The sequence below is a fragment of the Lissotriton vulgaris genome, chromosome 5, assembly GCF_964263255.1.
Source record: "Lissotriton vulgaris chromosome 5, aLisVul1.2, whole genome shotgun sequence".
Lineage (NCBI taxonomy): Eukaryota > Metazoa > Chordata > Amphibia > Caudata > Salamandridae > Lissotriton > Lissotriton vulgaris.
In genome coordinates, this window is record NC_141693.1 from 1,993,823,014 (window position 1) to 1,993,838,803 (window position 15,790).

General features: G+C 50.9%; 1 protein-coding gene across 1 annotated transcript in view; it reads left to right on the forward strand.

The window, feature by feature from the left end:
• The window catches only part of AK8 (adenylate kinase 8), an 841,444-nt gene that overhangs the window by 308,896 nt on the left and 516,758 nt on the right, over positions 1-15,790 (forward strand). Inside the window, exon 5 of the mRNA XM_086924758.1 lies at positions 7,967-8,035. Coding sequence (XP_086780884.1) covers positions 7,967-8,035 — 69 coding nt within the window. The remainder of the gene's footprint in view (positions 1-7,966; positions 8,036-15,790) is intronic.

Genomic DNA, 15,790 nt, shown 5'->3' on the forward strand with positions numbered 1-15,790 from the left:
CTGGGCCCTTTAGTCCTCTGTGCTGGGCCCTTTAGGCATCGGTGCTGGGCCCTTTAGTCCTCTGTGCCGGGCCCTTTAAGCACCTGTACTGGGCCCTTTAGTCCCCTGTGCCGGGCCCTTTAGGCACCTGTGCCGGGCCCTTTAAGCACCTGTGCCGGGCCCTTTAGGCACCATTGTCGGGCCATTTAGGCACCAGTGTCGGGCCCTTTAGGCACCTGTGCCGGGCCCTTTAGGCACCTCTGCCGGGCCTTTAGGCACCAGTGCCGGCCTTTAGGCACCAGTGCTGGGCCCTTTAGGCACCAGTGCCGGGCCCTTTAGGCACCAGTGCCGGGCCCTTTAGGCACCTGTGCCGGGCCCTTTAGGAAAATAAAGTGTGTGAAAAAATGAATGCATTAATTTGTTCACACACTTTATTTTCCTAACTTCATTGACTTTCTCACAACTTTATTTCGTTTGCGCACATTGTTCGCACCTTTCCGCATGAAGTGCCGACACTCATATCACATGGCATAACCTTGGGATATATCCGTGTTTCCTATTGGTAACTCTTCACTCATCACGTGATTCCGTAGCGTAGACAACCCACAATCGGCAACTTCGTTAGGTGAACCTTCCGAATTTTGAAACCTGAGAGACGCGGCACAGTCTGGTCCGATGTAAGTTTGTTTATTTAGCTTAGTTTACACGTTTGCACGTTATATCGAGATTATGGCATTTGTAAATATTGAATGTGGCACTTTTTGAATCCATGATTTCCCACTCATTTTTTACGGTCACGATTCACCAGTATACAGAAAGTGCACCTTGGTTTTCAAACTTTGTTGTTTGCTTTCACGCACACCGTTCCACAAACATTCAGCACGTAATCTTAAGCTTCATCTCATCTTTGACTCATACTTTCGACCTATTCGGTCTCGTCTTTTTGGTATGCATGCAGGTCTTCAAATCTCTCAATGTATGATATATCATTGTGACATTATTTTGTGGATGTTTTGAATTGGTCCTGTTTAACTTCTTTCACAGACCCCTGACGAAGGGTCCCCGTTTTGTCGACCCGAAATGCATTGGGTATATATGCAACATATCAACAACAAGCATTGAAAATTGCACCATAAGATTTCCATTATGTATGCAAAAATGTATTGAACCTCATGGTTTGGAGAAAATACCCTTTTGAAATGATAAACGAACTTTGAAATCAATAAATGGAACTTTGTGAAGAAACACACGTTTCGAGTTTATAGTGCGCACATTCTGCCGGTTAGATTCTTCTACCCATAACATTGATTCGTCCTTAGCGGGTGCCCACCCCGCTTCTGTGGTTCTTTGTCGCACTGAGGTTGCCCACTCCTCGGTGCTGCCCCCGAGATGCCGCAGCCGCCGCCCGCGGCTCGCCTGACTGTGGGCGGGCCGCAGGACGGAAGGGACGCGTGCGGCCCGGAAGTGGGATTGCCAGCGAGGAGGTCGGGAGCCCACCTCGCCTCCTCGAGCCCCGAAAAGAGAAGATGGAAAGTCCTCCCGGGGCTCCCGTGAGTTGTGGAGAGCCCCGGGCCGCCAGCAAGGGTAGCAGAGGAGTCCGGAGCCTTGCGGGCTCCATCGGCGAAGTCCCGGTCCCGAGATGGGGGACCGGGTGAAGGTGCGGCCGTGAGCTGCACTGCGGGGCTCCCAGCTGGAAGGGAGAGCCCTGCAATGGCGGCCGACAACAGCGGAGCCGCCCCGTGACCCCCGAGTGAGCCGGTAAGCTTAGACGGCTGGGGGGGGGGAGATGGTGTCAGAGCGGCCCCGGGTGCTCAATGGGCCGCTCCAACGTACGGCCCCATTCCTTTAGAGCCCACGAGAGGCACCTGGGCATTTTCGATATTTCGAGTCCCCCGAGGGGGACTCCAATGATTCCGGGGGCATTTTTATTGGTAGAGCGGCCCCAGATGGCAGCGGGCCGCTCCCACAGTGTTGGCAGCATGCCTGTTTAGAGCCCAGGAGGCTCCCACACCCCCATTATTGTCTACAGCCTGGAGAACTCCAAAATGCACATTATTATTCCTCAGAGCCTAGAAGGCTCCAAGGTGTACAGGCGGTTCTAGAGCCAGATGGCTCAGTTTTGCGCAGTTTGGTTCCTAAGGGCCAGTGAGGGCCCCCGTCGCAGTTTTGCCTTCCCAGCTGCCCAGCAATTAGTGGGCAGCTGCACCGTTTAGGTTCTTTCTTTTCTAGGGACATGTGTTCTCTGGACTCAGGAGTGAGTCACACTCCTTCATCCCTACCTTGGCCTTCCCCAGCTGCGCAGCACTTAGTGCCAGCTGCAGCGTTTAGGCCCTGTACTGTCCCTGTCCTCTGCTGCCCAGCAAGTAGTGGGCAGCTGCTACGTTTAGGTTTTGGCGCAGTGGCGCAACCTGGACTTTGATGTGAGTTATGTGCTACATGTGATTTCTGCGCTAAACGGGATGTATGTGATATTATGATTTATATGCTAATGCTTTGGGTGTTAGGAAATGTACTGTGTGTAGTATGTTTGGCGCAACCTGGACTTTGATGTGAGTTATGTGCTACATGTGATTTCTGAGCTAAATGTGATTTATGTGATATCATGATTCAAGCGCTAATGCTTTGGGTGTTAGGAAATGTACTGTACGTAGTAGGTTTTGCGCACCCTGTGCTCTGATACCTCTGAATGTGTTTTTATGCATCATGTGTAATGCTCCTGACCTATACCCATAAATGTATTTTTATGCTTAGGTGGTTGTGTTTCCTAGTATAGTTATGCTATAAGTTCATGGTTCCCTGCGTGATATTTCCCTAAGGTGGTTAGGGTTGCGCAGGTGGTTCTCACCTTTTACCAGTGGTTACTGGTTGTATGCTACATTTGCTTTTTGGTGCTACAATTGCTATGTTCTAAGTGCTATGTCTAATAAGTGTTATTTCTACCAAGTGCTAGTTCTAAAAGTGCTTATTCCTGACAGTGGTCCCTGTGGCCCTGTCCCATGTATATAATCCCCTGTAAATTCTGCCCGTGCCTCTGGCAAGTTGTAAAGTGTGTGTTTACTATCTAATGTGTTTTGTAATACAAAGGCTATTTTTACATATACCTTGTGTGGAGTTCCTTTTGTGGGGGGCCTGGGATGTTGCTGGTGGGTGCGTGTGCAAATGCTTTACATATCGCCTCTGAGATAAGCCTGACTGCTCATGCCAAGCTACCAAGGGGGTGAGTAGGGGTTATCTTGGCGGGTGACTTCCTTGCCCTGACAAGAATGGTGGTTTCTGCCTGGCTTTGGCGCAAGCCTTAGCCAACCAGAAATTCCCATTTCTACTAACACCACCTCATTTTCAGGTGTGCGCTGTGTTGGAGACAGGTTTGCCATGAAGCAGCTCCTGAAGCCCTCGCTTTAAAGAGCGGAGGACATTGACGGCAGCCCCCAGCCAGTGAGCGTGGCAAACGTGCCGAAGACCACCCCCCCCTCCAAGGTGGGGTCTTTATTCAGATACAATGAAACTAATGCCCGTTATTTGTTAGGACTTTCTCTGTATGGGGAGTATGATGTTGCTTTTTAGGTCTCGCCTCTCAATGCGCAAGCGCATTGAAGAGGCGAGACTATAGCGTCTTAAACAGACTTTACCTAACTGGGCGATTTGCTGCTGTGCCCGTGGCTTTTAGGTCAATCACAAGCGCATTGACCTAAAATGCGCGTGCACATCACCAAATCGCCGTCTGTTCCCTCAGCCGCACTCCTCCCACACCTTTGAAGTGAAGCTTAGCTTCACTTCAAAGGCCCCTGCTGCTTTCACACTCTCTCCCCGCTCCGCCCCCTCCCCTGCCCGCCGTGTCGCATTTCTCCTCCCCCCCTTCTCTGCCTTCCCTCCGTCACTCGGCCCCCTCCCCTGCCTGCGTTTTACGGACTTCCTTTTATCCTGTGCCCTTTAGCCCTGTTTCTTTTTCCCTAACCTTAGACCGTATTTTCTCCAAACTGTTCACACTATCTTTCTCAGTCGTTTGTAAATAATTGTGTGTGTGTGTGCACATGTTCAGCTATTATTATTATTATTATTATTATTATATTCTTATATAGCGCCAGAATCGACCCCCGAAGGGGTATCTCCGCGCTTGCCTTGGGAACCCGTCCTGGTTTTTCCCTGTGAGATAGCCCCTACAGGGCATCCCCAAGGTGAAAGCCAGGCATCCCGCCGCGAGGGGGGCCGTTGTGGAGATTAAGCAAGCTTAATGCCCAGAGTTGCAGAGTGTGAACCCATGATTAGGTCAGGCACCGAAGCGAGAATTATCGAGTCCGTGGACATTTGAGCTCAACACCCTGCCGCGTCGGGAATTGAACCCTGGTCCCGGGTCTGACCTCTGCTCTAACCAGTGAGCCACACTGCTGCCACCACTGATTTTGTGAGAGTTATTCTACCCGAGTGGCACAGCGGCTTCGCATGCCCGTGTTTACACACTGTCACCAGCCTGACACTGAAGCAGGCGGATTTTCCACTTGGGCTGTCAAACGTAATCTTCATCAAGAAGGCCCCTACTACTTACAGTTAGCTGCGAAAAACACAGTCTGGCGGATGCTACAGTCATTTAAGCACAGTGCGAATCTCAAGCTTTTATTCGACGCTATGGCTTCTTTAAAATAATAAATATTAATGTATGTTTGAACGAATGTGTCTGGGTTGTCCAGGAGTCCGCCAGTTTGACTCTGGATACCGTCCAGCCAAGAAAATGTTCGCTGTTGAAAGGTAAACAATGTTTGAAAGATGCACTGGGCTGCGCAGTTATCCGGGTGAATGATGGCGTTGCAGGCATGCATCCATCTGAGTGTACGTCTGTAAAACGCTGTACGGCGCAACGACAACACGAGCGCTTTGTGCAGCGCTACTTAATAAATATAAGAAAATAAAAGGAGATGTTTGCTTCAGATCAACAGCTCAGGCTCGAGGTATGCACCTAAAAATAGGGTACTTTTGTTTTTTCGCATTTTTTTTCGTCAGTAATGCTCGAGTTCCCCTGTTTCACGCTAAAACGGATACACCACCACATTCACCATCACCATCACATCCACCATCACCACCACATCCACCATCACCTCCACATCCACCATGACATCCACCGCCACATCCACCACCACATCCACCACCACCGCCTTCAACCACATCCACCACCACCGCATCCACCACCACCACCACACCCACCACCACTACATCCATCACCACATCCACTACAACCACCACTCCATCCACCACTACCACCACCACCGCATCCACCACCACCACCGCATCCACCATCACCACATCCACCACATCCACCACCACCACATCCACCGCATCCACCACCACATCCACCATCACCACCACATCTACCACCACCACATCCACCACTGCCACATCCACCACCACCACATCCACCACCACCACCACATCCACCACCACTTCCACCACCACCGCATCCACCACCACCACCGCATTCACCACCACCACCACCACTACATCCACCACCACATCCACCACAACCACCACCACCGCATCCACCACCACCACCGCATCCACCACCACATCCACCACATCCACCACCACTGCATCCACCACCACATCCACCACCACATCCACCATCACATCCACCGCCACCACCACATCCACCATCACCTCCACCACAACCACCACATCCACCATCACCTCCACATCCACCATGACATCCACCACATCCACCATGACATCCACCACCACATCCACCACCACCGCATCCATCACCACCGCATCCACCACCACTTCCACCACCACCGCATCCACCACCACCACCGCATCCACCACCACCACCACCACTACATCCACCACCACATCCACCACAACCACCACCCCATCCACCACCACCACCGCATCCACCACCACCACCGCATCCACCACCACATCCACTGCATCCACCACCACCGCATCCACCACCACATCCACCATCACATCCACCACCACCACCACCACTTCCACCATCACCTCCACCACCACCACCACATCCACCATCACCTCCACATCCACCATGACATCCACCACCACCACATCCACCACATCCACCACCACCGCATCCACCACCGCCACCACACCCACCACTACTACATCCACCACCACATCCAATACAACCACCACCCCATCCACCACTACCACCACCACTGCATCCACCACCACCTCCGCATCCACCACATCCACTGCATCCACCACCACCACATCCACCGCCACCACATCCACCGTATCCACCACCACATCCACCATCACCACCACATCCACCATCACCACCACTTCCACCACCACATCCACCACCACTTTCACCACATCCACAACCACCACCACCACATCCACAACCACCACCACCACATCCACCACCACTTTCACCACATCCACAACCACCACCACATCACCACATCCACCACCACCACATCACCCCCACATCCACCACCTCCACCACCTCCACCACCACCACATCCACCACCACATCCACCCCATCCACCATCACCACCACCACCACCACATCCACCACCACATCCACCACCACCATATCCCCCAGATCCACCACCACCACATCTATATGTGTGTGGCTCTGTGTGTGTGTAGGTGCAAATGCAATGTTCTTGGATTTTCGTCACAATAAAATACACTGAACATAATCTTCACAAAAGTTATTTACAAACGTTTAAGCTATTGCCATTATAAATTACAATAACTTTTATTTAAGTATTAATTATTTACAAAATTAAAAGCCATTGTTATTTGTAAAATCAATACATCTAAGTCACGTAAATACAACACACATTGCATTACAAATGCTATAGGTGTCACATTTGCAAAAGTTAAAACTATTGGATCTGTAACTGACAAAGCTATTAATTTTGCTACTTTCAAAACCAACACATAAATAAAAAAAAGTGTCATTTACAATACCAATAGCTCAAACTGTCCTAATGCGAGACTTATTGCATTTCCAATGCTTGTTCTGCCTGTGATTAACATGCTTCATAGGGCGGGGGCCATCCAATGGCCTCCGTGCCACCTCCCACCGTTCTGCTGGGTAAACCTCTCTTTCCAGAACTCTACATGAGATGGCAGAACGAAGGGGGGGAGGGGTGGACAGATGCCCCCATTGGAGATGGTTCTCCCTCCAGACACAACCGTATAGCGCCCCGAGGGCCGCGCCTCGTGGGGGCGCTGTGCTCTTGTTGCACTCGGTGTAAGTGTATGCAGCCACCTCGCGCTTTGCCAGGCCCGTGCACGGCGTGGCTGGCAGTGACAGCATGTCCTGCCCTCCCGGGGTCATGCCCTCCTCAGGACACAGAGGGACAAAGGCTCCAAGCTAGGGTTTCGTGGGGCAGCGCCGGATGGCACGAGTGCCCGAAGCCTGGCAGCAGCTCCTCGTGCATGGCGCTGGCAGGCAGTATGCCAGGCTGCTCTGTCCTCTTCGAGCCATGCCCTCCTCCCAGACACCCCTCGGGTGAAGTGAGGGCAAAAACCACGGTAGTAAATGTGACTTGGAACAGGCCGGAGACTCCAGGCTGGGGGCCCAGGGGCCCCCGCCAGGTGGCGCCGGAGCCTGGCAGCAGTCACCAACATTTCTTGACGAGACACATCAAAGATGCCAGCCTGACGTCGGCTGGCACGACGAACAGCAGGCTACACCTTTGGAAGGAACGCGCTCAAAGGCGCGGAGCAGCCCCCCAGCAGCGAGACCCCGCAGGAGATGGGGGCGCCCCCCCCCCCCCCCCCCCGCCACCCACCGGGCCGACGACGGAAATCTGCCTTTCCCGTGTATTTGTACTGTTCCCCGGCGCTGCCTGGATAATGGATGATTTTGGGACTGTTTGGGGGCGAGGGAGAGTTGGGGGCGGGGAGGGAGGGTGTGTGGGGGGGGGGGGGGGGGGGACTGGCGCTTGAGCAGGCTGGAAACATTTCCTTTTGAACTCCTTTGTAAATATTCATTCTTGGCTTTTTTTGTTCTTTTCTTCAGGATATTCCCACTGCGCTGTGGGCCAAGCTCGTTGCGGAACGGCTGTCGAAAGTGGACTGCATCAAACGGGTAAGCCGCCCCCCCCGGGGGCCGCGCGCATCTCCTGCCCAAGCCCCTCGCTCGCAGAGGCGCGGGGGCGGGGTTCAGAGGGGGCCAGGGGAGCGGTGGGGGCCTCATTAGCCACATAAAGGGGCGGGTGAACTTCTGCATATGCTAATCTGAGAACACGCAGCTGATCAAAGCGGAACAAGCAGGGTTGAGTCTGGAGCCCGGGGCCAACACGGCGCTACAGCGCCTACGCCAGGCGTCCAGGCGCTGCGCGACCTCACCCTCAGACACACCCTGCGTTAACTGACACTTACCCCTTTCTTTACTTTTTGTCCTCAGAAAAACGTCTCTGGTGTTAAGTGCAGCGCTGTGCGAGGAGCCCCGCTTCCGGGTTTTAAGTGCTGTGAGTGAGGGTCTCCTGCTGGCTCGGCTGTAGCCAAGGGTGCATTGGGTGGGTCACTGCAGGCCCAATTGGTCGTTTCGGGAGGTTGCCAACAAGCCCCAGATTACATCACATCTACTTGCAAACATTTATCATGATACAACGAATGGATTCTGTGTGTATACAGAGCACGTGAAGACTTATTTAAAAGTAATATCGAAGTGCAAACCCTCAAGTTCCAGCAGGCCAGGATTCCACACAATGACTCCACCGTTCACCCATCCCTCTCTGTGCACCTTATCTCACAGCTGACCCTGGGCCCCAGCCCCATACCAGCCACCAACCAGCTCCACTTTCATTATTTCCGATAGAAACATGAGTAAAATGATAAAAAACATTAGTAAAATCACATTCAAACTTAAAACATTGAGTATACCAGTCAATATAATTAGCCTCGCATTTTAAAATATGTTCCAAAGTTGCCCTAATGACCTGACGCTAATTAAACAAACAAAAACAGGAAGGCCATGACAGGGCCGGCTTTAGCGCTAGTGTCGCCTCACCTATGGCCTTTCTCTGCAGATACCATTACTACCACCCTCCTCCAGTGCCCTCCATCTCTCCATAGCCCCCTATCATTTGCATTCCATTTGTTGTATAGCGCTACTCCTATCAGTGTAGAGTGTCACAGTACTTCACATCACGCACACATTATACAGAGACAATGAATCATACAAGTTTGTTAATCAGTTTATAGGGAATGTCACTTAAGGCAATGAGGATTACAAGGTTAGGTATCACGTCATCCATGCTGGTGGGCAGAATATTTTAAGAGTGTTTGGTCTGGAGAAGCACAAACTCAGGATTTAAAACATACCCCTGTTGTTTGGGGGGGAGGGGGGTTGGCTTTACTAATAAAAAATGTATATCTGCCCAAATGAACTCTTTTTAGCAACATTAGAAAAATGAAAGACTGGGTAAGGTTTGCGTGCAGCTCTTTGACGACAGTGTATAGGTCGTTGTCCTATGTTATTATTGTAATTTCTGAACTGCAAGTAACACAAGAATCTCTGTGACAAAGGCAGTTACCCACTGAGCTATCCACATAAAATACAGTTTATCTGCATTTCAAAACTACCAACAGACAAAGGATTGCTCTCCAGCGAGATCATTAATCACCAGTTATCTGGACACTTTTATTGTTGTCTTGCATACATGGACAAGATAATGATAAAACGATTTAAATGAAGCAAACACAAGAGTATGCGCCTTGCTGGGTCTTTGCAGATTAAAAAAATAAGAACAGATAGTCACACATTTTCTTTCCTACTTGATTCATCGAACTCTGCCTCACAACCCAATCTGATAAGCGGCTGCAGGGGCCAGGAAAGGTGAATCAGAATAAACACACCTCTTTTCTCCTGCACTGAATAGAAAAGAAAATATCCACCCAGCTGGTTCCAAAGAAATAATTTGTCCCCTTCGCCATGCCCCATTGTACCTGCACGACACAGCTCACCTTTCTAAAAGGAGATGCATCTCCCAGAACAGGAAGAAAACAAGCACTGGCATAGCCAATAGGTCTCGCCTTTGGGGGCCGTATAAGTGTTTAGCCATGTAACAGTTAATGTTGTTGCACCAATGATATTATGCTGCGTAACTAATAATTATAAGGTCCAAAAGGCAAGACCTATTGGCTATGCCAATGCTTGTCTATGTAGTTACTATGTATGTACAGTGGTTGAGCTTGAATGCTGGCAGCTTTAGAAGTCTTGTTTTTGTGTGGGTGACAATAGTTCTGAATCACCTGATATTTTGCCTCTTCAGAACTATCTATACAGGACAATCCTCCCTTATGCTTGACATGATGAGTAATATTGATTACTACTAATTCTTAGCTAGAATTTTTATGTTTTGATTTCGAAAACACTAAAAAAAGCCACTTTACATACAAGAACAGTTTTTTTCTATTTTGAATTTAAATGGCTAAAAGGCTGCACATCGCTACTGGAGCTTGTGCTCTGCATAGCCCTATTGACAGGAAGTGGTGCAGGTGCCTGTAACTCAGGGCCGGAAGAATACAGATTTACACACTATTGCAAAGTGAACTTCCAAACACTCCTCATAAGTTAGAACCAAGGTAAAGGAGTGGCACCTTTGGAAATGATTTGGTTTTTTTCTATTAAGTTGCTTTATAAATACCTGGATGTCTCCATTCAGTTATTTCAAAACACTTGACCATAGCAGGGAGTTATAGTCCGGATGGACGGTTATTGGTCCTGTCTAAAATTCTTTGATCAGCACCACAATTTTGGGTTGACATCAGAAATAGTTTGGTTTTTAAAAGTTTGCTGATGCACATGCTGTAGGGTTCAGATCTCAGGTGTCAACTGGAAGCATTCCCAATTTTAGGTCCCCGTATAACCAATTGTCTTCCTTTGTATTTTATTCCCGTGAGTGATTGTTAGTTTATGGGAGAACAAACACTGAGCAGAGGGACCTGATTTAGGGTCAGAGAGATGGCAGTTTCTGCAGGTACACCGGGCCATGAAACTGTACTTACAGCATGATTTCAGGGAATTATGGAAGGAGTCAATTACAGGCAAGTATATCTAATCAGGTCGCCGACTCTATACAGGAGGAGGAGATTGGTGGTATCAAAGACCACAAGATGGATGACCAGAGGCCGTACTACGCAAATGCAAACAAGCAATGGTAATTGCCTCGTGAGCTCTTTCCAAGCACTTGTGCTTGTGGCGGCAGGTGCGAGCAGACTCGCGCACGGTCACGCTAATTGGAACAAATGACCCATGCGCACCGTTGCTCGCTCCCGCAAGGTGAATGCCGCCACAAGCATGAGTGCTTGGAAAGAGCGGACCTATTCCAAAAGGTCATCTCCTAGAGCAGCGCATACGCGCTTCCTAGCCGAGACCTGCACAACGTTCGGAGGAACGTTTTAAAAAAAAGTGGCCATTTTCTATTGGCCTTCAAGCCGCCACTGCGAGGGCCAAGGCTCATGTTTGAGTGGGCCAGGCTCATATTTGGGTAGGCCTGGCCTACCCGGCCTACCCGCTAGAACTGGGCCTGGCTCCTGCCTGACCCTAGATCGCCATAGGGGTCCATCTGCTACCCATGCATCACCTTGAGGGAGGGTCTGCTACTGACCAGATAGAGCCGTTGGAGAGGGTTTACCACCTGACCATGTAATGCCGTGAGGGAGGGTCTGCTACTGACCAGATAGAGCCGTTGGAGAGGGTTTACCACCTGACCATGTAATGCCGTGAGGGTGGGTCTGCTACTGACCATACAACCCCATGGGAGTGGGTCTGCTACCTGACCATGCAGGGCCTTGAGGGTGGGTCTGCTACTGACCATACAGCGCCGTGAGAGAGGTTCTGCTACTGACCATACAACCCCATGGGAGTGGGTCTGCTACCTGACCATGCAGGGCCTTGAGGGTGGGTCTGCTACTGACCATACAGCACCGTGAGAAAGGGTCTGCTACCTGCCCATACAGCACCATGAGAGTGGGTCTGCTACTGACTATTCAGAACAGTGAGGGTGGGTCTGCAGTGCCATCTGGCCATACAGCGCTGTGAGAGAGGGTCTGCCACCTGACAACGCAAGGCCATGAGTGAGGGTCTCCTACTGACCATACAGCTCCATGGGAGTGGGCCTACCACTTGACCACAAAGGGCCATGAGAGAGGGTCTGCTACTGACAATACCGCGGGGTGAGAGAGGGTCTACCACTTGACCACACTTGGCCATGAGAGAGGGTCTGCTACTGACTATACAGCGCCATGTGAGAGGGTCTGCTATCTGACCATGCGGGGCTGTGAGGGTGGGTCTGAGACTGCTACTGACTATACAACGCCAGGAGTATGGGTCTGCTACTGACTATGAAGAGCCGTGAGGGTGGGTCTGCCACCTGACCATACAGCGCTGTGAGAGAGGGTCTGGCACCTGACCACGCAGGGCAATGAAAGAGTGTCTGCCACCTGACCATACAGCGCCGTGAGAGAGGGTCTGCCACCTTACCTTGCAGCACCGTGAGAGAGGGTCTGCCACCTGACCATACAGCGCTGTGAGAGAGGGTCTGCCACCTGGCCACGCAGGGCAATGAAAGAGTGTCTACCACCTGACCATACAGCGCCGTGAGAGAGGGTCTGCCACCTTACCATGCAGCACCATGAGACAAGGTCTGCCACCTGGGCAAAGGGCGCCGTGAGAGGGGGTCTGCTACCTTACCATACAGAGCAGGTAGAGAGGGTCTGCTTCCTGACCATATAGCGCCATGAGAGAGGATCTGCGACTGACCATAAAGCGCAATGAGAGAGGGTCTGCCACCTGACCATACAGAGCCGTGAGAGAGGGTCTGCCACCTGACCACACAGGGCCATAAGAGAAGGTCTGCTACCAGCCCATACAGCACCGTGAGAGAGGGTCTGCGACCTGGGCAAAGGGCGCCATGAGAGGGGGTCTGCTACCTTACCATACAGAGCCGGTAGAGAGGGTCTGCTACCTGACCATATAGCGTCATGAGAGAAGATCTGCGACTGACCATACAGTACCATGAGAGAGGGTCTGCCACCTGACCACACAGGGCCATAAGAGAAGGTCTGCTACCAGCCCATACAGCACCGTGAGAGAGGGTCTGCGACCTGGGCAAAGGGCGCCATGAGAGGGGGTCTGCTACCTTACCATACAGAGCAGGTAGAGAGGGTCTGCTACCTGACCATATAGCGCCATGAGAGAGGATCTACGACTGACCATACAGCGCCATGAGAGAGGATCTGCGACTGACCAAACAGCGCTATGGGAGTGGGTCTGTGACTGACCACACAGGGCTATGAGAAGGTCTGCTACGGACTATACAGGGCTATGAAAGAGGGTCTGCCACCTGCGCATACAAGGCCACGAGAGAAGGCCTCCCACCTGACCATACAGAGCAGTGAGAGTGGGTCTGCCACCTGACCATACAGCGCCATGAGAGAGGGTCTGCGACTGACCATACAGGGCTGTGTTAGAGGTTCTGCCACCTGACCATACAGCACCGTGAGAGAGGGTCTACTATCTGGCCAAACAGCACCATGAGAGTGGGTCTGTGACTGACCATACATCGACATGAGAGAGGGTCTGCTACCAGCTCATATAGCGCCATGAGAGTGGGTCTGCTACTGACTATGCAGAGCTGTGAGGGTGGGTCTGCCACCTGACCATACAGCGCTGTGAGAGAGGGTCTGCCACCTGATCACGCAGGGCCCTGTGAGAGGGTCTGCCACCTGACCATACAGCACCGTGAGAGAGATTCTGCGACTGACCATACAGCGCCATGAGAGAGGGTCTGCCACCTGACCATACAGCGCTGCGAGAGAGGGTCTACCACTTGACCACACAGGGTCATGAGAGAGGGTCTGCTACTGACTATACAGGGCCATGTGAGAGGGTCTGCTATCTGACCATGCGGGGCTGTGAGGGTGGGTCTGAGACTGCTACTGACAATACAGCGCCATGAGAGAGGGTCTGCCACCTGACCACGCAGGGCCATGAGAGAGGGTCTGCTACCAGCCCATACAGCGCCATGAGAGTCAGTCTGCTACTGACTATACAGAGCCATGAAGGTGAGTCTGCCACCTGACCATACAGCGCCGTGAGAGAGGATCTGCCACCTGACCATACAGCACCGTGAGAGAGGGTCTGCGACTGACCATACAGGTCTCCTAACTCCAAATAGGAGGCTGTTGGTAGGGCTAAGAATGAGAGAAGGGTCAGCCCTGTGATCTCAATGGGTAGTAAAGGGAGTGTTGTGTCTCCTTAGCTACCCTGGCATTAGAGTCTGTGCACCTTGCATGATTGACTTCAAAACAGAATGTGATTAACCCAGCTACCCACCAAGCAGTTTCATTTTTAGGTTGAGCCTAGCGCAGCACGCATGCACTGCTCTAGGAGATGACCTTTTGAAATCGGTCTGCACTTTTCCTCACACTTGTGCTTGTGGCGGCATCCACCTTGCGGGAGCGAGCAGCGGCGCGCATGGGCCATCTGTTTCCAATTAGCGTGGCCGCGCCTGTTCCAGCATGGGCTGTCACTTAATCTTTTAATATGCCCATGCCATTTCCCAAACCACCTTTTCCCTCCCACAACAGTGCATACCTGCCTCCAGCATCGATCCGAGGTCCCGGCTTTTTTACAATTTATGTCTAAAATGTGGGTTTTTGTTCAGGTACGTGCGACACCTACCACTTCCAGCAAGGCATGTCACTTTATATTCGAAAGTGGAAATCATTTTGATTATACTACAATGTTTTTTACATGATTGATAATGATAAATTTAGTTGGTGAAATAATAAAAGTTAAATTATATTGTTACAGTTTTCTTAGCATTATTTGATTTCACATTTAAATATTGCCTTCTCCCTGTAAAGAGGGATTCTTTTTAATCACTCGAGCTGCAATTTAGGGCAGCACAGAACAGTGATGTGCTTCGTAGTTTTCATCGGAAATCTATCACAGTTAAACTGCATTCATTGGCTAGGAAGTGCTGTGATGTCACCCCTTAATACAGTGAAAGCTGAGCTTGTGAAACTCAGCGAAGGGGTTTGCTACATATTTCTGAAGGCTTTCTCCTCATTCCTCCTAACCTTTGTCATAACGGACATTTTGGCCTCAAGATTCTCGAATGGCTTCACTCACAACCAGGGCACAAGTCGTAAAAAAAGAAGTTGGGGAACGCTGTCACCGGAAGTGGCGTCACGACCGGAAGTGATGTCACGAAAGGTGCCGAGCTCCACGTCCCAGAGAGGCCAAAGAGTAAAGCCCAGCTGTGTGGCAGGGGGGATGGCGTCCCCCCGGTAGAATAAGTGGGGGGACGCCGTCCACCCACGTGGTCCCCCGACTTGAGCCCTGCTTACAACCAAACAGCACATGCCTACAAGAATGTGGCAGTAATGTTATGCATACATGGCTAGAAGGCGAAAACGGTGTCCCCTACCTAAATGTGGTATCAAGTAGCACATTCACACTGTTTAGCGATCATAGCTGTCTCTTTATTAACTTACAGACCAACTCTGTTTTTTTAATTCCTAATTTTGCTTTCATTTAATATTTTTGATTTATGGTTGCTTAAAAATCTCATTAACATTGTAAAAAATGGTCCCCCAGGCTGAATTTCAGCAAGCATTGGCATAGCCAATAGGTCTCGCCTTTAGGACCATATAACAGTGCCATACCGGTCTTGATGCAAACCGGTTGTTGGTGGCACTACCCCCGTAGTTCTAGTTGTGGCGCCATAGTGGTATAGGATAGCTCCCTGGGTTCTGGTAGTGCTGCTCTGAACTTCGGAAGTCCCAAAGACTCTCTTGTACCCGGGCACTTAAAAATGTCCAAGAAAGA